The 23,117-nt window shown below is 48.6% G+C and overlaps 1 protein-coding gene across 3 annotated transcripts in view; it reads left to right on the top strand.

The window, feature by feature from the left end:
- Window positions 1–23,117, top strand: part of SEZ6L (seizure related 6 homolog like) — an 84,017-nt gene that overhangs the window by 26,417 nt on the left and 34,483 nt on the right. For all 3 annotated transcript variants that reach the window (XM_061602985.1, XM_061602986.1, XM_061602984.1), the window contains exons 4-9: window positions 559–751; window positions 5,090–5,275; window positions 5,377–5,542; window positions 11,844–12,010; window positions 18,892–19,086; window positions 21,601–21,739. In XM_061602985.1, the coding sequence (XP_061458969.1) occupies window positions 559–751; window positions 5,090–5,275; window positions 5,377–5,542; window positions 11,844–12,010; window positions 18,892–19,086; window positions 21,601–21,739 (1,046 nt within the window). The remainder of the gene's footprint in view (window positions 1–558; window positions 752–5,089; window positions 5,276–5,376; window positions 5,543–11,843; window positions 12,011–18,891; window positions 19,087–21,600; window positions 21,740–23,117) is intronic.

Here is a 23,117-nt window from a genome sequence, read left to right as displayed (position 1 = left end):
TTTATTTGAAAGGTTTATAGCCCAACGTTAATTGATACCAATACCAGGGTAGGATAAACCACAACATTACAACAGCCAAATCAATCTAAACAAAATATAAACAGGGACAGCTAAAAACGCAGAGTAAAAACAGTTACTCACAAAACACTTAAAAACAAGAACGTAAGGAGAGCCTGCTGGATCGGACCAGTGGCCCATCTAGTCCAGCATCCTGTCCTCAGGGTGGCCAACCACATGCCCATTATGGGAAGCCCACCAACAGGACCTCAGCACGGGCAACTCCCCTCCTGCAGTTTCCAGCAACTGGTGTTCAGAAGTATACTGTCTCCGACAGTGGAAGCAGAGTTAAAGCAATTAAAAGTGCCTTAGTGAACAATTATGTCTTAACTTGGTGCCATAATGTCAGCAACAGTGGTACTTGTGCGGGAGGGCATTCTGCAGACAGCCAAGGAGAGCTCTATCCCACATCATTACCGAGTTAACTTCCCCTCCTATTGGCAATTAGAGAAGATACTGCCTATCTAATGGGTTTCTTTCTCTCCCCTCTCTGGCATAAAGGTGAAAAGCGTCAACCTGTCTGAGGGGGAAGTGCTGTCCATCTGCGGTGTGGACAACGACCAGTTGGTGATCTTAGCCAATCAGACACTCTTGGTGGAAGGCCAAGTGATTCGCAGCCCGACCAACACAATCTCAGTTTTCTTCCGCACCTTCCAAGATGACATGATTGGGACTTTCCAGCTGCATTATCAAGGTACAGGTGCTTCTTAGGCGCAAGCACGGAACAGCTCCCACATCCCAGACTAGCTGCCAGAGTCCAGAAGAAGTCCTGGGGCTTTAGATTGGGCTTGGCTGGTGGAAGGTGGAAAGAGATTTCCTGCAGAGTTTAGGGCCACCACCTGGAAGATAGGGCAGCATGGTACAGGGGCATAATCCCATTAAGGTGGAATACAGGGATGGTCCAGGGAAGCCTTGCGGGGTTAGGAGGGTGGAACAAGCAGAAGAGTTTAGATAATAAATAATAGAATCCTGTAGTTTGAGGGGTTTTTGTAGGCTCACTAGCTGAACCTGCTGTGTGGTGCTTTCTGCAACAGAGGGCCATGCAGCCTCTGCTTGAGGGCCTGCTGTGTGAGAGAGAGCCCACCCAGCCCACTAAATAATTGGTTCCATTGTACAATTGCTCTTACAGTCAAGAGGTTTCTCAGTTATTTGTTTTATGAATCATTTCCTAAAGCAATTTAACGACGGAAATCTTCCCTGCTGTAAGCCCATCAGATCTGGACTTGCTCTCTGGGGCACAAGAGAACAAATCTTTGCCTTCCTCTACATGGCAGCTTTTCAGATCTTTGAAGACCACTGCTGCCATTCCATCTTCAAACTGACCATATCTGGTTCCTTCAGCCTTTCCTCCCAGAATGAGAATCTAGAAAACAAAAACAGTAAAATATACTCAGCAGTGTAACTAGGCTAAGGGCTTTCTAAAAAACAAGGTCTTCACCACCTGTCCAGAACTCAGCAAAGAGCCAGCCTGGTGGGTGGGTGGGGCAGCCACACCAGAAAGGGGGAAAACAAGAGGTTCTGCTCCAAATCAGTTCAACTCCTCTTTAGTTGCCCTCATTCATTACCCCAAATCATCTTTAGATGAAGTCATCATCAATTGATTTGTTTCCTTACATTAATGCCCTACGCAGTAACCCAGATCACCCAATTTCTCCCAAATTCATTACCCACCCAGAAACACTTGGGCAACACCCCCCTCCTTGCCACTAAAAGGAATTGTCTCCAGAAATCCCAGAAGTTCTTTGTCCTCCTAGGCAGCAGGCCAGCTGGCCAGCTCAGAGCAACATCTTCCAAATGCTGACTGCGCAAAGGAGTGAAGGAACAAACCGCTTGGCCTTGGCCAGGAGACCGAGAATCTCTTTAGGGATGAACTAATTATTTCATCTGGCCCCTTGCATCTGAGCAGCAGGGGGGGCATTATCCCCTGCAGAAGTTGCTTTATTTACTCAGGGGAGCCCCACTGGAGAGCCCCTTTCTTTATGGGCTTCCACAGGCAAGTAGAGAGGAGTTATTTGCAAGGGGTTCAGCTCTGTAAACCTTCCTGGCACATTTCCCAGGCCTCTAATCTTACCTCCAGCCACTTGCCCTTCTGTTCCCCTCCCTGGCGCAAGAAGCTCGTAGGTGTGCTCTGTAGAGAAAGATAAAAGGCTGCTGCTTTCAGAAACAGGAGAGAAGAAGCATGGAGGCCAATTGCAAGCATTAAGTGGCGTAAAGGACAATCATAATAAAAGATGCCCGAATGGCCCTCTAGGAGAAGTGGAAATGTCCCTTAGAAGCAGGAGGGGGAGTGGAAGAAAAGGAGTCTGCAAAAGATGCTTGCCTAAACAGGGATGTGAAGAAATCGGAGACAGAATTTGGCTGCCCTCCTGTAGGATTCACATGAGGGTGCAGTCCCTGTCTCACCTCAGGGTTGATCTAGCTTCAGCAGTACCTAAATGCTGAAAATAAATGCAAGGAATTAGTCCCCTATCCCAAGGTTACCGTCTGCTCCCCACCCTCCACAGTGCATGGATCGCAGTCTCTCGCCCACTCCTGCAGGATGGAATTGGGCTGCAGAGGAGGTATGAGAGAGGCAGACCTGGCTTCTTTCTCCATGCTATGGAATATTCAGAAAGGGCCACAGGGGTCGTAAGCCCAATACGAAATCTATGGGGCAGCCACGTGTGGAACATTGCATGCCGTTCTGACCACCCACACCTCCCAAAAGGGTATAATATGGTACACCGAGGAAAGGTTCAAAAAAGGGGCCCCGAAGCGATAAGGTGCTGGAGCAACTCCCCTAGGAGGAAAAGCTACAGTGTCTGGGGCTTTTTAGTTACAACTAGGGGAAGACATGATAGGGTTTGTAGGGTTACGAATGGGGCAAAGGAAGGAGAATAACTCCTCTCTTATGATGCTAGAACTTGGAGCCATTCAGCGAAATTGGAGGGTAGGAGATTTAGCACACATGCATGCATGTATGCGCACGCGCATGCACACACAAGTCCTAATGTGATGGCCTAGTCACCTTTGAAAGTGGCTTCCACAAATCTGTGAAGGAGGTCAGGCCTAGCCAGTGCAACAGCTCCTACCCACAACAGCTAACTGGGCACCCATTCCCCACCCCCAGCCCATGTTCACAGCCAATATCAACCCTAATACCAATATGGGGGGCAATGAAGGGGAGGCTGCTGCCTCCACGCCCACTTCTGGGCATCCCATTGGGCCATCCGGCTGACCACAGGAAGATGCAGGATGCTGGGCTGGAGGGAACCTTGGCCTCATCCAGCTACAAGACTCTTCTTAGGCTCAGTGCCACTTTCGTCCACCTACAGAGGGACAGAAGAAGCTGCCTCAGGCTGAGTCAGGTCCATTGGTCCATCTAGCGCAGTGTTGTCTGCACTGACTGGCAGCCGCTCTCCAGGGCTTCAGGCAGGAGTCTTTTCCCAGACCCACCTGGAGATGACAGTGGGGATTGAACCTGGAATCTTCTGCGTGCAAAGCAGATTTATTATTTATTTGTTAAATTTATATCCCGCCCTCCCTTACTGCAGGAGCCCAGGACGGCAAACAAAAACACTAAAAACACTCTAAAGTCATAAAAACAGACTTTAAAATGTATTAAAGCAAAACATCTTTAAAAACATATTTAAACAAAACATCTTTAAAAATCTTGAAAAACATATTAAAAAGCAATTCCAGCACAGATGCAGACTGGGATAAGGTCTCTACTTAAAAGGCTTGTTGAAAGAGGAAGGTCTTCAATAGGCGCCAAAAAGACAACAGAGATGGCACCTGACTAGTATTTAAGGGAAGGGAATTTCACAGGGTGGGTGCTGCCACACTAAAGGTCTGTTTCCTATGTTGTGTGGAACGGACCTCCTGATAAGATGGTATCTGCAGGAGGCCCTCACCAGCAGAGTGCAGTGATCGACTGGGTATATAAGGGATAAGACGGTCTTTCAGGTATCCTGGTCCATAGCTGTATAGGGCTTTGTGCACCAAAACCAGCACCTTGCGTGTGACCCGGAAGCAAATGATCAGGTTCTCTGCCACTGTGCTATGGCCCCTTCCCTAAAGGCATCAGGCCTTGTAAACAAGCGCAAGATACCCTAAGGAAGAAAATGCTGCTTCAGTGGAAGTGCAACATGGAAAATGGGTGACTTCTTAATTCCTATGGTGAGGCAAAGCCACAGGTCTGCTGGGGAAGTTGGGGGGGGGGACCCTATCACCAAAGAGGAAACAAGCATGTTCTCTGGGTGCAATGGAGCCTGGTGGCATCAGTAAGGAAGCCAGAAGCCAATGACACTCTGTTGTGCTCAGCCAGTGTTGCCAGAATTTATTTATTTATTTTATTTAATTAAGCTTATATACCGCCCGACTAGCAACAGCTCTCTGGGCGGTGAACATTAAAAATACAATAAAAATAACACAACACAGTATATCACAATACGAAACTGTACACAAAACTGTACAGTCTAAAATCAAAATATAATAATTTAGAATTAACAGGAATTAAAATGCCTCAGAGAAGAGAAAGGTTTTAACCTGGCGCCGAAAAGATGATAGTGTCGGCGCCAGGCGCACCTCCTCGGGGAGACCATTCCATAGAAATAAAGGGGAGCCACGCAGCCTTGCTTGGTGTCATTATTTGTTAAAAACATTTTTGTCCCACTATCCAGCTGGGGGAAAAAGGCTCCCAGATACTAATATCAGTGACTAGACAGACCCCACTGTCAGGCTTACAATCTTAAAGACACGGCACAGAAGGGAAGGGGCATGGGAGGGAGGATGAAAACAGCAAGCTCATGCACTGGTGCTTAGTTACAGAGGTCTTGAAATGGAAAAAGTGTTGAAGAGGGGAGCCAAAAGTAACTGGTCTTTCAGCAGAGCCCATGGAGAGGCCTTATGGTCTCAGCTTTCCTTCTCCTATAGCCAGATGGTACCAGTGAGCCAGGATCTCAATAAACATCCTTTTGTGCTGCCTGACGGACATGGAGGAAGCTTCTCTGATGTCTGTTTTTTTAACACCAACTGTGCGCCTTTGTTGTAGTGTTTATGCTGAGCTGCAGCTTCCCACGGAAACCGGATTCTGGGGAGGTCACCGTCATGGGGCTGCATTCTGGTGGCACAGCCCACTTTCACTGTCACCTGGGCTATGAACTGGAAGGTCCAGAAGTCCTGACCTGCATTAATGCTTCCAAGCCACACTGGAGCTCCCCAGAGCCAGTCTGTTCAGGTATACGGAGTTGGGAACGGAGGGCCTGGGCACCGGGTACAGGTGGCAAGTCATTGTTCGATCATCACCAACCCCTCTCTTCCCCTAACCTCCATTTCCAGCACCCTGTGGAGGAACGGTGCACAATGCCACTATCGGCTGCATCTTGGCACCAACCCACCTGGGGAATCACACAGAGAGTATGTTTTGCACGTGGACCATCCGCACAGTCGAAGGCCAGAGGCTCCACCTGCACTTTGAGAGGCTATTGCTGGGAGACAAGCAAAGGTGAGGTCTCTGGCATGGCTGCTGCAGCATCACTCGTTATGCTCACTTGAAAGTCCTTGTTCTGTCACCTTGCATTTATGGAGGGGGGGGAGAGATGTTCTTTTATGATGAAGTCAGATAAGCAATAAGGTTTGACTCCAGCTGTTCTAATCAATGTGGGTTTTATTCTGATCAGCATTACATTAAGACCCTTCATAGCAAATAATACTTTGCCAATCCCAGCTATTGGGGGGAGGGGGGGGCTCAGTTGAGCCAGCCCAGCCACTCTCCCTAGGCTTTCACAAAGTCTATACCATTGATGAGTGTTGGTTGATGTCTCCTGTCTCTGTGCCTCCAGATCTGTCTCTCTGTCTCTGTACTATGTCTTTATAGCCAGCAAACCATGAGTAAGTCAGCTGACCAAGACACCAGCCACAGCTGATGCTAGGTCAGCTGACCTCCCTCTGTACAACCTCAAAGGAGGATGCTTACTTCAGAGTGGAAACATACTTATTGTATGAGTCATACGCTCACTTTAGAGGCTCCATGTCTCATCTCTAGTCGTGACCTAATAGAGAAAAAGGATGTGCGACCTCCCATGAGAGATGTTCTATAGTCTGAAGCTTACTAGTACAAAGCTCTAATTTTGTGCACTTCCAGACCCTCTAAAGGGGCTACATTGAAAGGGACAACTGCTGGATTTATATACTATCCAGACAACATAATTCTTTTGACAATACAGTGTCTGAGGTAACTGGAATGTTAAGTGTCCATTTAAAAGAAGTTATTCCAAACGTCAGCCTATTCTGTATAGGCTTCAAACAGCGCAGGGGTCTTGGCATGTATATATTTGATGTAATTGGCATGTGCCCATCTTTTGCATGAATCCACTGAGCCCCACTCCAGATCTGTCTGCAAAATTCTCCTCCCCCCCAAAAAAAAATTCTGGTGGGTGAATTGTTCAGTGAAATTACCTGGATTGATTTTGCAAAATGGAACAAAATGCTTCTTAAGTCTCCTGTGGAGAAAAGAGAAAAGCAGTTAGGCTGGTTTATATTGGCAAAAGTGTCTGATGACGGCCAAGCAGGGACATCAAGGGGGCTGCCCTCCTTGTTTCCCATGGGGCACAACAGCAAATAAAATTGCCTCTGTAACGAAAGTTGGAGGAGGAGGAGAAAGAGGCCTTTCACACCCTTCCTTCCATGACTGCCAGTCTGCACAGGCCAGTTGTGCCAGTTCTCAGGTGAGCTGCCCCCAAACTCATTTAAGGATCCCTCCATCCCCAGGCAGGAGTGCTTTCCAGGGGTCCAAGTTAAAACTAAGGAGGGGAGTCAGAGAGAGCATTCAGCCCAAGTAGCTTGCTTCTCTCTGCCAAACCCCACTGATGCACACACGGACCAGGAGACAAGTTGATCTAGGCACGTGAGGGGAAAATTCCCTGAGTCTGGCAGAAATGCATCCAACAGCCAATTTTCTGACGTTTATTAAGAATAAATACTGTATATTATAAAATGCTGTTATAAAATAAGAATAAAATATTATATTAAGAATATAATAAGAGGACAAGCAGAAGAAGCAGAATGTTGCTTCAAGAAAATAATAAAAATAACCCTTTATTTTACATCATGGGCCCTGTGGAGAAATCCTGGCAGGAGTGGTCCGAGCAGGAGGAGGTCTGGAATCCACAGGAGAGGCCCAGTGCTCTGGGAGTGATGGATGAGTGTGCCGGGGAGGGGCCAGGTGATCTGCTTGCCGACAACCCCTCCACAAAGGTGTTCGACAGTGAGCTGTCAGTAAAATCCCCTTGTGTGGCCTCCAGTGGCCGTGTTGCTGACCCACCCCCAGTCCAGGAGAGGATGCCAGAGACAGTGCGGGGGAGGATTGGGTTGCGTCCTCCCTGCCTCCATTGCTACAGACGTGCCCTCAGCTGTGCATGTGCAAACAGATGAAGTCTATTAACCAGCCTACTCCTGGGAGTGCCCACTTTCTTGCCCAGTCCCGAGCTGAGAAACAAGCCCCACGCAAGCAGTCCTGCTCACCCTGCCCTTTGATAGGGACACTCGGGAAAGGTCAAGCGTTTGGACAGCGTCTTTTCTTAAGTAGTGCCTTGCAGTGATCTCAATCTTGTGTGAACTGAACTGTAATCTCATCTCTGTTCCAATCCTGTGCTCGCCTGTGGATTAAAGCCATTGGCAGTAATCAAGCCAAGAGTCCTGAGTCTGATCGTGTTGGGGGGGATCCATGACATTCTATTGCAAAACTTAAAAACAAACTTCTGGCCTCCTCACATGATGTAGCATAGCACTCTCGATAGTCAAATGGAGAGGCGGTAACTTCCAGCATCACTTGGCTTGGATTTTCTTTTTTAGTGTGGCTTGCTACGCTACAAGTGTAAGATTGGTCACCTGATGTCACAGAGATATCAGGTGATTGAAGGTCGGTGGGTGGGTGGGTGGGTGGGTGGGTGGGCCCCACCCACTTGTCAAAGTGGCTCACCAGGGCTGGGGGAAAGCAGTGTCCAGCCCACTGGCCAGATCCTATTTCCTACCCCCACTTTAACTGATGATTAAACTTGGGGGCTTCTGAATGCCAAGCAAGGGCTGTACCCAGCCTGATTCATTCACGATATAACCCTTCTCATTGACGGAGGGATGGAACGGGCATTTTCCCCATCATCAACAGAAGTGTTCCAGCAAGACCTTCCCTGGCGGGGAGTTGGATTTGACGACCCCTCTCCAGTTTGCCTTTCTGTGAAAAGACTGAAGCAAACATTATGGAAGGGGTGCAGTTCAATGCTTTAAAGCAGGCATTTCTGTTTTCTTTCAAGTATGCAATTTTTACCTGTCCTATAAATCGCATGTCCAGGACTGAGTCCTCCCCAACAATCACCTTGCAGGAAGGCCCAAGCCTCTGTGAATGGCACCAGTCGGCAACAGGCATCCTAAACAACACAAGACATGCATTCAAGGGACTGGTGCTTGTGTTTAAAGGAGCATTTTAAAAAATCTAACCTGGTAATGGATAATAAAGCAACTTTATGAGCTGTATTGAAATCCAGGAGTAAAACACCTGTTTATGACTGCAATAAACACGGCATGGCTGGCGAGAAAGCTCCTGCTTGTATAATCCTTCCAAAATATTGGCTTCACACATTAGCCACGTGGCAGAGGCAGGAAAAGCATGAACAGGGGGGAGAATTCACCAGGAGATATGGGGGGGGCCTCAAATATGGTCACAAATAGGTGTTAATACTAATCCCCCTCCCTGATTTTAGTTTTTTAATGGGAGGTGCAGAGGTGGCAGCTATCAGATTTGAATTAGAGAGAGAGAGAGTTCTTGTGCAGAAGTTTTGCAAGATGCATTTTGGGAGCAATAGATGGTTTAAACCAGTGGGGTATTCCACCTTCTACCATCCATGAACGCTTTTGCACAGGAAGCTGCATTATACACAGTCTGAATGTCTCTCCACCTTGCCCAGTAGGGCTGGCTCCAGGTTTTGGAGGGCCTTTGGGCAAGGTGGCCCCCTGCATGGAGTCTCCTTCCAATGGCCCCATCTCTTCGCTGCCATTACTGCTACCAGCCTCTGTATTATCATGGCTGCCACCTGCTTGCTTGCCAGGCAGAGAGTCAAAAATGAACAAGTGGGCAGTGGCATTTCTTGCTCACCACCACCACTGTTGTGTGGGCCAGAATGAGAGATGGGTGAACAAACAAACAGTTTGTAATGAGGGAGGGAGGAGGAATAGGCCCAGAAAGCACTTATCAAAGGGTCCCCTGCTGGGATATGGGCCTGATGGGGGTATTCCTGGATTCGTTGGACCGGAGCTCCTATATGAAATTGAAAACACAGGCTTGCAGCAAAGTTAGGCCTTTGCTGGTTATGTGCACAGAGTCAGTCTCTCATGATGTTGGTGGAGAGCTGCCACATGGCACTGCTTGCCTGGGTTTTTATACATTCCAGGACAAAGACTTTAGCATTAACAAATCAGGAGGTTACATGTCAGCATTACATAGGCATTGCATGAGCATTACACTGTCTACATTACGTTCTTAGCCAATTTGGTAATGTTCAGCACTTCACATACCAGTACATTTTCGCTATGAGCTAAACATTTCAGTTAATGCAATCCTTCCTAAGTCTTGGAGAGTACAGGGATGTTCAGTGTTTGTTCAGTGTTATCTTATCTTATAGAGTTCAAGCTGTACCATACATTTCAGCACAGTCAGGGAAGACGGCTCTGACAAGAAAAAGGTTTTGGCTTGCTGCTAAACTATTAAAATATTATAAACCTTTACAGCTTTATAAAATAATATATTTTGCTTATTGTTTGTATATAAAAAATTCCCCATCAGGCCCTCGGCAGATGCCCAACTATGCCAACCCTTGATGTTGGCCATGTTGCCTAGCACCGTCTACTCTCCACGCTCCCATGCAGAGAGAGAACTTTGTCACTTTTTCCCTGACCCTTATAACTGGGGATTGAACCTGAACCCTTCTTCATGTACAAACATGTACTGAGCTCCAGGTCCTCTCCTAGGAACACTAGAAGTTGCCTCATAGGCAGGGCAGGCTCTTCTGTCCATCTAGCCCAGAATTGTCTCCTCCGACCAGCAGCAGCAATCCAGGGTCTCAGGCAGGGAGATGTCCCTTACCCATCACCTGCCCTTTTTAGCTGGAGACCCTGCGGACTGAACTTGCGCAGAGCAAGTAATTCTTCATGTCGCACATCGTTAAGCTATGGAACTCCCTCCCACAGGAGGCAGTGATGGCTACCAACTTGGATGGCTTTAAAAGAGGATTAATGGAACATATCACTGGCTACGAGCCATGATGGCTATGGTGTGCCTTCACAGTTGGAGGCAGAATGCCTGCGAATACCAGCAACTGGAAACTGCAAGAGGAGAGAGTGCTCTTGCGCTCAGGCCCTTCTTGTAGGCTTCTCATTGAGGCATCTGGTTGGCCACTGTGAGAACAGGATGCTGGGCTACATGGGCCGCTGGCCTGACCCAGCAGGCTCTTCTTAGGTTCTGCCACTCGGCTAGGGCCCCACAGTATAAGCTGCCTCCTACCATATTACGTGGTTCCTGGTATTTGCCTTTTGTCTGGAGACAGCCCACCAGGGACCTTTCGTATGCAGAGCAGGGGTACAACCGAACTAGGATGGACTCCAGAGCCCCACCTGTCCACATTGGCTGGCCTGCTGAGGAACCCTCGAACATCTGACATAGAACCCCTTTGTCTCCTGCAGCGCAGCCCATGAAAACGGGCCCTTGGGTGCTTGTAGGAGCCTGGTCTCTCAAGCAGGGGAGATCGCTGCCTTGAACAGCAGTGGTAGCCTCTTCTAGGTGGAGCGCGTGAGTGCCCGGCCATTTGAACATGAAGAGGAGTTGGAAGGCAGAGGGTGGGGCAGGAGAGCTCCACAGGGAGCCAGGGAAGAACTAGCAGGACAGGAACAGAGAAAGATGCCTGATGCCATGTCAGACAGTGGTCCATCTAGTTCACCATCATCTAGACTGACCGGTGGCAGCTCTCTGGGGTTTCAGCTCTGCCTGGAGATGCCAGGAGGGAACCTGGTCCTTTGCCCCTCTGAATGCAAAGCATATGCTACGGCCTCAATACTAGCAGCCCCCAAACAGTCTGGAGCTCACTGAGCACGGATATGATCTGCAGCCTAGTCAGGCTGGCTGGCTTTCCCACTCCACTCCACTCCACTGGGTTTGCCTCCCATGTCTTAAAAGGATCCCTGCTCAGTCTTGCAGGTGCTGGCTCTGGTGGTGCTGGGGGTACCTTGGACAGCTCCTTGAAAGTTTGGACTAAAACCCGGAGCGGATTCCACTGCGCCACTGACAAGGGTCCTCCAGCCACCATTGCCCCGGTCCTTCCATCCTTCTGCCTCAGCCATACAAGGCTTTCTGTTAGAGCTCTGCTGGATTTTACGGCTTTCACGGCTGTGCTTTTACCTTTATTTCTGTTGCAAAGTCATTACTGAGGGCATGTGGCATGGGGCCCTTTTCAAGGAGAGCCTCCTAGGGAATGAAAGGAACCTCTTCTCCCAAAGGCAGGACAGGAAGAGCCACCAGAAAGCAGGGCCCAGTCCTAGGCAAGTGTGCTCTCTTCAAATCGGCTCTGACTTATGGCGACCCTGTGAAGAGGGTTTTCATGAGGCTGAGAGGCAGTGACTGGCCCAAGGGCACCCAGTGAGCTTCATGGCTGTGTGGGGATTCAAACCCTGCAGCAGGGTCAGTGGAGGCTTTGAGGAGGCCCCTGTGGTGACCAGGCCGCCCTCCCCCTGACCCTGCTGTGCCTGTTCCTTCCCCGCAGCCTGGCTGTCTACAGCGGAGAGACCAACCACTCGGCAGTCCTCTACAACTCCCGCCAGAGCGACAGCGTGCCCTTCGAGGGGGTGATCAGCGAAGGCGCCATCTTACGCGTCGACTTCGCCTTGGGGGACCCAAGCGCCACCCCAACCTTCAACATCCGCTTCGAAGGTGAGTCCCCTTGGCACTAATCATAGAATCCTAGAATCCTAGAGTTGGAAGGGGCCTTGTAGGCCATCGAGTCCAACCCCCTGCTCACAGCAGGAAATCCACAGCGAGAGCATCTCCCGCAGATAGCTGTCCAGCCTCTGCTTGAAGACATCCAGCGAAGGGAAAGCAAAGGAAGGCAGCTACTGGCAGACCTGCTCCAATGGCGGGCATGGAAAAGCTTCTCCTGAGCGGGACTAATTAAGGCAATTAACCGAAGGCAAAGGTTCCCAAAGTCTGGTTCATGCACCGCTAGCGGTCCAGGGCTTTCATTCCGGTGGATCATGGCAGGTCCGCATAAAATATTGATTGATTTTTCATTGCATTTTTACTGCTTATTTTATCGCCTACATTGTATTTTATTGTCTTGCAATTAGAATTCTGCGGAATGCAAATTATAATTCAATACTGTCTAAGAAAGAAAAGAAGCCATAAAAATGCAGTGAAAAATCATGCAGCATCTAGCAGGGTGTGTTGCAATTGCTCCAACAGTCAGAAAAATCATTCAGTGAAATTCTAAGGCCCTCTGCAATTTTCAAGTGGCCCATGGGGGGGAAACCGTTCGGGAGCCGCTGATCTAAGGGATTGATTCTCACGACCCTGGCAGGACCGTGAAGAGTTTGTTTGGCAGCACGAGAGAGGCCTGCTTCCAGCATCAGTCATTCTCATTGCAGCTCTTGCCAGCCACCCGCCGTCCAGTGCAGGGAAACTGCAGGTGTCCCTGGGAAGTCAGAAAGAGAGAGGCAAGCCTGTTGTTGGTCCGGCAGCAGGAAGGGCCTTGGAGTGGTGGGGAGAGAGAGGAGGCTGGGGCTCCCTGCCTCTACAAAGGGAAAAGGTGGCTAAACAAACCCACAAACGTGTTGCATATGGGCAGGGTTGAGGTGTGGTGCAGCAGCGGCAACGGACCTGGGAGCAGTGTTGTGTGTGATTGACCTGTACAGGAGCAAGCTTCTACCCTCCTTTAAAGGGCTCAGGCTTCAGAGTTGGTCAAACCAAGAAAAACTACTTTGTAGAAATGCATAGTTGATCGGAATGGCAGTCTAGTGCTAACTGGATAAGTTGGAGGTGCAATGGCCAGGCTCCACTGCCCCCATGCGACTGGAGATGTCCCCTCCCCTTGGCTGGTCAGAGAAGGAGGAGGAAGGGGAAGGGGAGGTTGCAAGGAATAGTCGGGTTCCCTAAGGGTATCCTGTTACAAAAGAAGGAAGACAGGTAGAGCGGCACAGGTCAGATGGACGGTCTAGCCACCTTGGAGGACTAGCTCGATCTCCCCTCAGGGATGCAAACTTCAAGCCCCCAAATCTGAGTTGCAGTTTCCACACCTCCATCAAAACAAGCCCCAAAGCAGCCTTGTGTGCAGTTCTGGTGGCCCTAGCAGCGAAACAGGCATGCTTCAGAGCTGGGTGGAAAAGGGTCAGAAAAGGGCAACTGAAGGGATCAAGGGGCAGAAGCACTTTCCCCACAGGTAAAGGGTGAAAGCGGGGGTGGGGAGCTGGGCACCTGCAGCCCTCCAGATGCTGTTGGACTACAACTCCCAGCAGCCCCAGCGAGCATGGCCAACAGCGAGTTGGAGAGCCAGAGGTGCGCCTTTTGCATGAGCGAGGCATGGTAAGACATGGATAAAAATTATGCATCTTGTGGAGAAAGAGGACAGAGAGAAGTTTCTCTCCCTCTCTCCAAATGCTTGATCTCGGGGTGGCAGGGGTCATCCAAACGGTTGGCAGAAGATGCAGGACAGGCAGAAAAAAGTCTGTTCCACAGTGCACAATGGACTTGTGGAACTACAAGATGTGGAGATGGCCCCTGGCCCAGAGAGCTATAAAAGGGGACGAGACAAATTCATGGAGGAAGCTGTCCATGGTGGTTCAGTGTGAAGGCTGTACAGAACCTCCACACCCAGAGGCAGTTTATCTCCAGTTATCAGACACTGGGAACAACTAGCGCGCGGGGGGCCCCTGTTGTTCTCATGTCTCGCTTGTGGGCTTCAAAGAGACATGTGTTGGACCATTTGGGAAATAGGAGGCAGAGTCCAGCTGAAGGCTCTTCTTGCATCCCAGTTAGGGAGCAACCACATCTTTCCTTTTTAAAGGATGTTCCCCACTTCCTTTTCCAGGGACAGCAATACAGGGTTGAATTCCCTTTGGGATGAAAGTGTGCTGGGGACACTTAGGGTGCTGTTGTGGACTCTGTTTACACATGTGAACATGGAGCAGGGAAGGGAAAGGCCACACAGGAGACGTCTGTGGAAGAGCGTCAGGCCCGTCACAGGCCAAGTGGAGCCTAGTTTATCCTTCCAACTCTTCCCACCCTGAGGAACATCTAACAATTAGCAAGCAACCAGCATAACACACCAGTATGCAGGAGCATCCTTCCCTCAAGATATCCTGAGTGGATTATCAGAATTTGCTGAGAAAAGACAGGATACGTGAACTTAATAGGTGGAAATTGCAAGGAAGCAGATTTGGAAGAAACGTCCTATCTGTTAAGAGCTATCTGACAGTGGAGCAGACTCCCTCAGAAGGCAGTGGTCTCTTCCTTCATGGGAAGCATTTAAGCAGAGGCTGGGTGGACATCTGGTGTCAGGGATGCTGTCACTGCAAGGCTCTTGTACTGCAGATCCAACATAGAGCAAGGGGCTGGACTGGATGACCTCCAAGGTACCTTCCAACTCTAAGCAGACAAGGGACACTTTTCTGTCATTATGGTTCAGCTTTTTGGTCCTTGTCTCGTCTGCCATGGGTCTTCACCGCTCTCATTCCTGCAGCATCAACCCTAATTGCTGGGATCCATTTTTTAAATAAATAAATAAATGCAGGGACTTTGGCTTGGTAGATTCCCAGGTGCACACACACAAACTGAACAAGGCAACCTCAGGGAATCCAGTGAAATGTGAAGTGAGTCAGGAAGTGGGGGACATCACCCATGTTCTCTTTCTCTCGCTTACTTTCTCTCTCTCTAGTAGCTGCAGTTCCTAATCTGGCAAACAGGGAAAATATTGACCTTTTTTGTAGGTTTTCTGTGTGCAAGACTGAATGCAAAGAGCCTGGATCACTTTGCAAGCTATAAAAGCCAAATAGGATTATAAAGACAAGTGCATTAGTAAAAGCAACTAAATAGGGAACTGTATCTTTTCTCTCTCTCCACATTGGCTTTTGTGAGGGATTATTTTGAAATCGCCTTCCATGGAGAGAAATCTCCTTTATTCCAGGTACTCAGCTACCTTTTTTTTTAACCTGGGATTTAAGAACAGAAGGAGCCTGGCTGCTAGATCAGACCAAAAGCAGCCTCCCCTTTGCTACAGTGGCCAGCCAGGAGCCCCTGGAGAAGCCCACCAGGAGAACATGAGGGCATGTCATATTTGGGTGCAGGGCAACATTTCTGGAAAAATATAAATGGAACAAATTGGTCTCTGCTGGCTTCGTGTGAGGAGGAGGGATTTTAAAAAGGCTTGGAGTTACTGCCATGGTTTATTTGCATTTTTTGTAAGGCAAATTGCAGCCAGTGGCATGGAAATATGTTCTCCTGCTGCTTTTAGGAAACTGCCTTGCCACCCTGCACTGTCTTTGCACAATCTTCACATAATCCTGGCTCAGTCCTTATTAATACACAACGATGTGTTAGGCTGTTGCTTGTTCTTCAGGCAGGGTTGGGAACCAGCGGCTGAAATGCTGGAGGCAGATCAAGGGCTACTAAATTTAGATGTTTATAAAGGGAGCAAACATTCTGGGTCTACGGGGGGGGGCACTTGAGATCAGAGAGCAGGCAAGACATAGAACCTGACCACTACAGCACACATAACATGTTTGTTGGAAAATGAGGATGCTTTGCTGTTTACTTTTCCGTTCAGCAAGGATTAAGATTGCATTTAGACCTCTCATTATTATTCCTCCTCCTCCAGCTTACAAAAAACATTCCAACAAAAGCACGGGGAAATTAGCCCCTAATACAATTCTACAGCATGACTGCTCATGTGAAAACACCAGGAATGTGACATAATCCCCCATGTCTGAAAAGATGTGGACAAAAATTGTTTTAAATCTCCAATGGCAGCCAAATTTACCCGCTTCGTGCCAATTAAATAAAGCAGACAGAAAGGAGAGTTATCTGCAGAAAGGTGGTCTATGTTCATTCATTATTAGAACAAGTTGGGCCTGCAGGAAAGTGTGGCTGTTAAGGACAGTCTATTCAATTCCCCCTCCCTCTGGTTTTCTGTTCTTTCCCTGAACAGTCAATCAGCATTCTCTAGCCACACTGAGTGTGCTCTGACCTCTTTGCGCTGTTCTGAGTCCGTCCCCTCCTCCTGTTTAGAGTTTTTTTCCACCTAAATATTTTTGTACTTCTGCAAAACTTGGGGTCCTCTCCAGGCCTGATTATAGTTTGTTCTCTTCCATGGATGTTGGAAAAAGCAATGGCCCTTGCACACAGGAGATAAAGAATAGAGGGAATGGATGATAGCAAGGTAGGATTGTAGGGACTGGGGTGAAGCCAGATTCCTCTTAGTCCAAAGCCACACCTTGCTGGGATGTGCCTTTCTGAGAACCTCTGTACAGAGAATATATGTATTATTCAACAGTATTTTAGGGGTGCTAGGAAAGGAGCATGCCATCAAAGAGGGGCACCCCAGGGAGGCCTGGCAAGGCTGCAGAGCTTGGGTCCTCTGGAAGCACCTTTCAAGATTCCACAGTACAGCTGTTTGGGGTGGCAAAATGGCTTTAATTCTTGACCTTTCCAAGCAGGCGAGGAAGAAATAGTCTCCTTTCCTGGCTGGAGGTCCTCTTTGCACAGTTACAGTTCAAAGCCCAGTTTTCTACTTCCAGCATTATCATCACCCAGCTCCCTTGATTAAAGAGGCAAGGGGCTTATCCGTGTGGGAGCATAACTTTGTGCTAAAGACACTGTTTTTACCTCTGTTTTCTATTTGCACCACCTATAGTAAGAGCTCAATGCCAGCTGCAAACACAGTATTTTCTATTCACACTGAGGGGAAGGATCAACTACACAGTTTTCTAATGACCACACCCTCTAATTTAACATTTCTACTCCCTCTGGTTACTTGGCAACCGAGCATGCTCAGTTTGTTCTACCAGTAAGTTTCATTTTTAAAAAAAAAACACGGAAGTGCAATTATTTGTGTTTGTATTTTCACTGGTACAATACAGCTGTTTGTTTGAGCAGTGTTATGCTTTTGTGCACAAGTTGGGGGGGAAAGAAAAATAAGGCACTGTTTGCAGCAGATAAAAAAGGCCAGCAGAATGGAGGAGAGCAACTAGAAGGTGCTTGTCAGCCCACAGGAAATAAAATGAAAGAAGGGAGGAGGAGGGAGGAGGTGTGGAGAAGGGAATAACTGACACGCCCATCTAAAAGCATCAGAGCAAAACATCTGCAAGCACTAGAGATATGGAGTGAAGATGTTTTTTCCTTCCCTTTTTGTATTATTAGAAGATTGGTTTAGTACAGATCAGCTCTGAGTGATGGGTACTGTCTGTGTGGACTGAGCAGTCTTGCTCTACACACACACACACACACACACACACACACACACACAGAGAGAGAGAGAGAGAGAGAGAGAGAGAGAGACTTAAAAGGGCTTCTTTTCTAACCATGACATATTAATATGTAGTCCAGCTATTCTTCACATGATCTCAAGAGAGAGGGAGAGAAGGGCCCCTAAGGGCCCTCTGCAGCTGCCTTCTGGCCTCTCAGGAACAGAGAGGGCAAAAGGACAACAAAAGGCAGACAGATAGGCAGTGAAGACAGCCTCTTCAGGTAAATCAGGAGCTATGGTCTAAATCCCTTGCGTTAGTCACAAGCCCTGGGGCCATGTCACCCCTCAGCCATTGCAAGTCCTTATTTGTCAAGCTTTTCCCCTCACCTTCTTTCTTCTCACCTTTCTCCCTTAGATCATCTGCTGTCAGTTCCCTTCCTCTCCCTTCCCCTCGGTCCATGGGCCCTGCTGCTCTGCTCACCAGTGGGGGCCCCACCTCCTGGCCCAAGTCCTCTCCTCTCCCCTCTCCTCGTTCAAGTCCCTCCTGAACTCTCCCATCTCAAAAGGAAGCCTGCTCATGCCCCCTCCCCATCTAGATGGTCCGACTTCAGTCCATGGGGGAGGCTGCCGGGCAGTGGTCTTGTGCCAATCCTGCTGAGGCAGGGCCATGTGGGGCTCAGATAGAGCTGTTTGAGGCTGGCTCAACAGGAATGAGAAAAGAGATATTTGGGTCCAAGGCGCCCGATCTGAGCACGGTTGTGCAGGCCTCGGAAAGCTGCCAGGCGCTAGAGATCAACACAGGTCTGACCAACTGAGCACCTAAATCGCCATGCAGGCCTGCTGAGTGCCCGCCTATGCTCTGAGAGCAGTCCTGGCATGCCAGTACCACTGGGAACTCGCCAGCTCTACTCTCACTTTGCTGCTGCCCATACAATTCTGTCTGCATGAGGGGTGTGGGGTTTGCGAGGCAGTGAAGTGGTGGGTTCTGGATCCTCCCTGGGTCAGTCTGAACCCCTCAGCCCTCCCACAGACCCTCAGATCAACTTGGGGTTTGTGGAAAGCCTGAACTCCCCCCCCCCAAGAATCACTCCCTGGAGACTCTGGGGACTAGAACTTGAGTCTCTACTGATGCTTCAGTCACAGAAATTATTAGCTTGCAGTAGGCGTTTTTGCTTGCTCCTGGAGCAATCTACTGATTGTGAAATGCTCATATGTCATAGAGAAGAAAAGCCTGATCTGACCCAGTTTAAATCATGAAGCATGCATTTTTGGACACCTAGGGTCCAGGAGCTGAGATGATGTCAATTTGGCAGAGAGGAGGTGTGCATGCATAATTGCTGTCCTGCTGTTCCCTTTCAAGCTTTTGAGAAAGGCCACTGCTATGAGCCGTACATTCAGAATGGGAACTTTACTGCCTCTGATCCCACCTACAACCTCGGGACAATTGTAGAGTTCAGCTGTGAACCCGGCCATTCCTTGGAGCAAGGGCCAGCCGTCATCGAGTGCATTAACGTCAGGGATCCCTATTGGAATGACACGGAGCCAATGTGCAGAGGTGAGAGAGGGGAGGGGAAGCAATCGTCCCCACCCCACTGTTTCAACTCACAGATTGTGACGGATGCTTCTTCACACACACATGAGCGCACACATAAATACACACCTCTTTTTTTGCAGCAGGATGATTCAGGATGAAAATGGATATAACATTTTAACAATGGTTGCAGAGAGTCTTTCACCCAGAGTGTGATTTTAGTTTATGAGCTCATATTTATTGTTTCTGTTTTTTTTTTTAAATGCCTATTTACAGCCTAGTTTTCCTCACAGTAGATCTCAGGGTGGGGTGCACACATGGCCTTTGAAATGCACATGGGCCATCTTTCCCTAGAGGGCTTTTGTACATAGCGCTTTGCAATAGTTCACGCCTTCTATCAACCAGCAGCTGCTGTCTCTGCTGTCTGTCCACACTGGTGGGCTGGCTGACCAACGAGAGGGCATTGCTCGCTTCTCTACTCCCCTCCCCTCAGTCAGTGCTTCAGTGCCCCCTGCAGGCTGCCAGCAATGATGTAATGCCCTGCTGCAGGTGCGCACATGCAGTTCCACCAGCCTTTTTATGAATTTTATTTTTCATGGGTCTTTTGAAAGACAGGATATCTGGAAAGAGAGGGTGTGTTTTGATATATTGATATACTGATTATTCCCTGCTTTTCCATCTCTCCAGCAATATGCTCAAATGTACCGTAATCGCGATGGCTGCTTTTGTGCTGTTCTTGAATCTTTTCCTCCCCCAACATATCAAGAAGTGGGAGGATTTGTTGTATTTTCCTGAAATGCCTCTTTCCCATTTACCGATATACCATTGCCCTCCACTGCAAAAGCAGCAACTCAGGTTTACCAGAAAAGGAAGGGGAAAAGTAGCTCCCTGGTGAATGGGCATGGAAATGAGGGGGGGTGCCCCAGCCCTGCGATGTCAGATGGCCCAGCCCAATAGGAGGTCACCTGAGGAAGCTACCCATTCAAGCAGCAAGCGCTTGAGAATTGCATTCTTGGGACAAAAGCGACTGTGGCTGTTCCAGCACAGAGTGCTTGAGATCAATGAAGAGTATGGGACAGGGACACCATGAGGACAATGGCATGTGCATAGCACCCCCAGAATGCACCTACATCCTGCACATGAATGCTCTTAATAGCAAGTGCCTACCATCTATAATATCTACCTGCACAGAGAGAGAGAGAGAGAGATTCTATATAATGCATTGGTTACTTAGGAAATGGAGGTTTGTTTCTGTGATTCAATAAACTAGCTTACTACATGACATGCTAGAGGAGAAAAACAAATGGAGTGAGAAGGGCAGGCAAAGAAGTAAGCATAGCCTGCTCCAGCTGGACTATCCCCTCCCCACCCAGGGCTATCTACCAGCTGCCCTGTGCAAAAGATCCTTTTGGCCCTGATATGTTGATATTGGGAGAGCCAGTGTGGACTAGTGGTTAAGGTGTTGGATTACAACCTGGGAGACCAGGGTTCGAATCCCCACACAGCCATGAAGCTATCTGGGTGCCCTTGGGCCATCACTATTCATGGGTTGCCAGAAGTTGGAATTGACTTGAAGGCAGCACATTTCCATTTTTATGTTGATATTGCTGTGTGTGTTTATTTTAATGTGCATTGATATTACTTGTAAGCCACCTTGGAAGGATTTGTATCCTAAAAGGCGGGGTATAAATGACTGTAACAACCCTTTAACACACAGTGTGGACACAGCCTAATACACAACTCACAAACAATAAATCCCATAAAGTAATCTAAAAAGCTTTCTGCACCTACAGGCTAGCTGTGGGCCCTTCCCAAACACTCCCGCAGCAAAAAGGCAAGGGTCATGGCCGGCTGCTGTTTGATGCCTGTGCCATATATACACTCATCCTGATCCTTACAATTTGCTAAATAATAATAATAATTACAACACTGCAGTGATTGGGAAGTTGGCAATATCATCAGTGCTAGCCAATAAGTCTCCTCTAAAGCTAGTTTTCTGTTTTGTTTTTGAATCATATGGAAAACTGGTAGACCTTACTGTGCCAAACAGCAACAAAAAGGTATAGCAAGTGTGCCTTCGATCCAGCCCCACTGCCCTTAAAGAGGCCTCTCTGCTCTTGACACAAGCACAACCTCTCACTTCCCAGTGGTGAGCCACTCGCTGACCAGCAGAGTAGGCTCCCACCATGGCCAGCCATTCCTTTTTTGCTTCCAAAGATCTAACCCCAGAGGAGAGGCAGAGCTAGTTGAGACTGCTATCCATTGGGACTGGCAGGAAAGCCAACAGTAGGCAACAGAGCACCGGCCCATCCTAGTTTTGTCCACCTTTCTCTCTGCTGAGCTCTATGAGGGCAAGGAGGAGAGCTGGCAGCTGGGGCCACTCCCTGGGCAGCTGTTAAAACAGGAGGCAGGCAGGTGGGGCCTGTCCATGTGCAATGACTTAACCGATGGCAGCAGAGGTGGCTCAGGGCTGGCCTCAGGAGGCAGCTCTCATCTGCACCCTGGAAACTTTAACACAGGCGCCTCTTGATGTTGCAGCCATGTGCGGAGGAGAACTCTCCACTGGGGCAGGGGTGATCCTTTCCCCCAACTGGCCAGAGCCCTATGCCGAGGGCGAGGACTGCATCTGGAGAGTTCACGTTGGAGAGGAAAAGCGCATTTTCCTGGACATCCAATTGTGAGTATTTTTCCTGCCTGCTGCACTGGGGTGCCTCTCCCAGATGTGCACGTCGCCCCTTGAAGCGCATTGCATTAGTGGGAGTCCCTGATACCCCATCCTGTTGCTCACTGGGCTGCTGCATCATGGGTGTGTGTCATACTTTACTCTGCAAGCAGCAACTCCAACCACTGGCCCAGCAGAGGGGAGGGTGGCCTGATTCTTGCCACATTGAGGAGAAGAGTAAGGGGCTGTGCTTTAATGTTGGGGTGGAACAAAAGCTTGGTGGTTAGACTTTGCTTGTGGGAGGTCTCAAGTTTAACCCCTGGCACCTCCACTTGAGACATGGGTCAGGCGGCCATAGACCCAAGAGCCCCAAAAGCTGCTGCCACTCACAGAAAATAAAATGGGAGCCAACGGGCAAATGGTCTGACCTGGTCCAAGGCCACTTCTGCGGTCCTTGGGGTTTTCTTCACCAGGTCTGCTATAGACAGCTACATAGGGGCTCATTGGGACGCCTGGAATCATTAACACATCTGGAAACAATGAAGAATCTGGCCCACACCAGTGAGTGTTGCTATACCCACTATGTATTTTGTAGAGTTGTTGGTCTGTGTGCTATGTGTTTGGACATCTGTTAAGATATTGTAACTAAATTTTGCATGATGGTTCCTGAGATCAAGGAGCCGGCTTTCATCTATTTTTAGATATAGCTGGACGCCATTTTGAATGAAAATGGTGGACTCAGCCTTTCAAAACTGCACTGATTTTTGATACCTTAGAATTCCTGAACAATACTGGGTATGAGGCTGATAGAATACATGTATTGTTGGAATGTATGAGGTTCAACTCCAACTTGCTGGGTTGAGGCTGCATGGGGTTAAAAAGGGTAGCTAGGGAGGAGACCTCTTAGTCTAGGCTATACCTGTCCTTTGATCTCCTGCTGTCTCTTCCTTCCTGCTAGACTGATATGCAAAGGAATGTTGATCCCAATTCCTTCCTGCCTTTCTCAGTGTTCTCTTTCTCTCGAGAGGGGAGCAGAGATCTTTCCTTTGTCTCTCCCTCTCAACCAGGATGAGGGCGAGTCCTGGGACCAGTGCTCACTGCTCCAGCATAGCCAGTTAGCTAGATATATAACTCTTTCCTGTCAAGCATGTACTTCCAGAATAAAGTAGTTGTTTCTTATTTATTTTACAGCTAAAAGTCTCTGTCTGACTAATTTGCAGGGAAGATAGAATCTTAGCAAAGATTCAAACACACACACTAAGCTCGCTCAGTACTCTCCGTTCCGCAGCGCTACGCAACTCAATAGAATTTCGACATGTATAAGCCTAGATTTTGGACACATTCCTTAAAAAAAGGGGGGAGGTCATCTTAAAGCAGCCTTTCCCAACTAGTG

This window comes from Rhineura floridana, chromosome 19 (genome assembly GCF_030035675.1).
Source record: "Rhineura floridana isolate rRhiFlo1 chromosome 19, rRhiFlo1.hap2, whole genome shotgun sequence".
NCBI classification, from domain to species: domain Eukaryota; kingdom Metazoa; phylum Chordata; class Lepidosauria; order Squamata; family Rhineuridae; genus Rhineura; species Rhineura floridana.
This window is presented reverse-complemented; position numbering and strand designations above follow the sequence as displayed.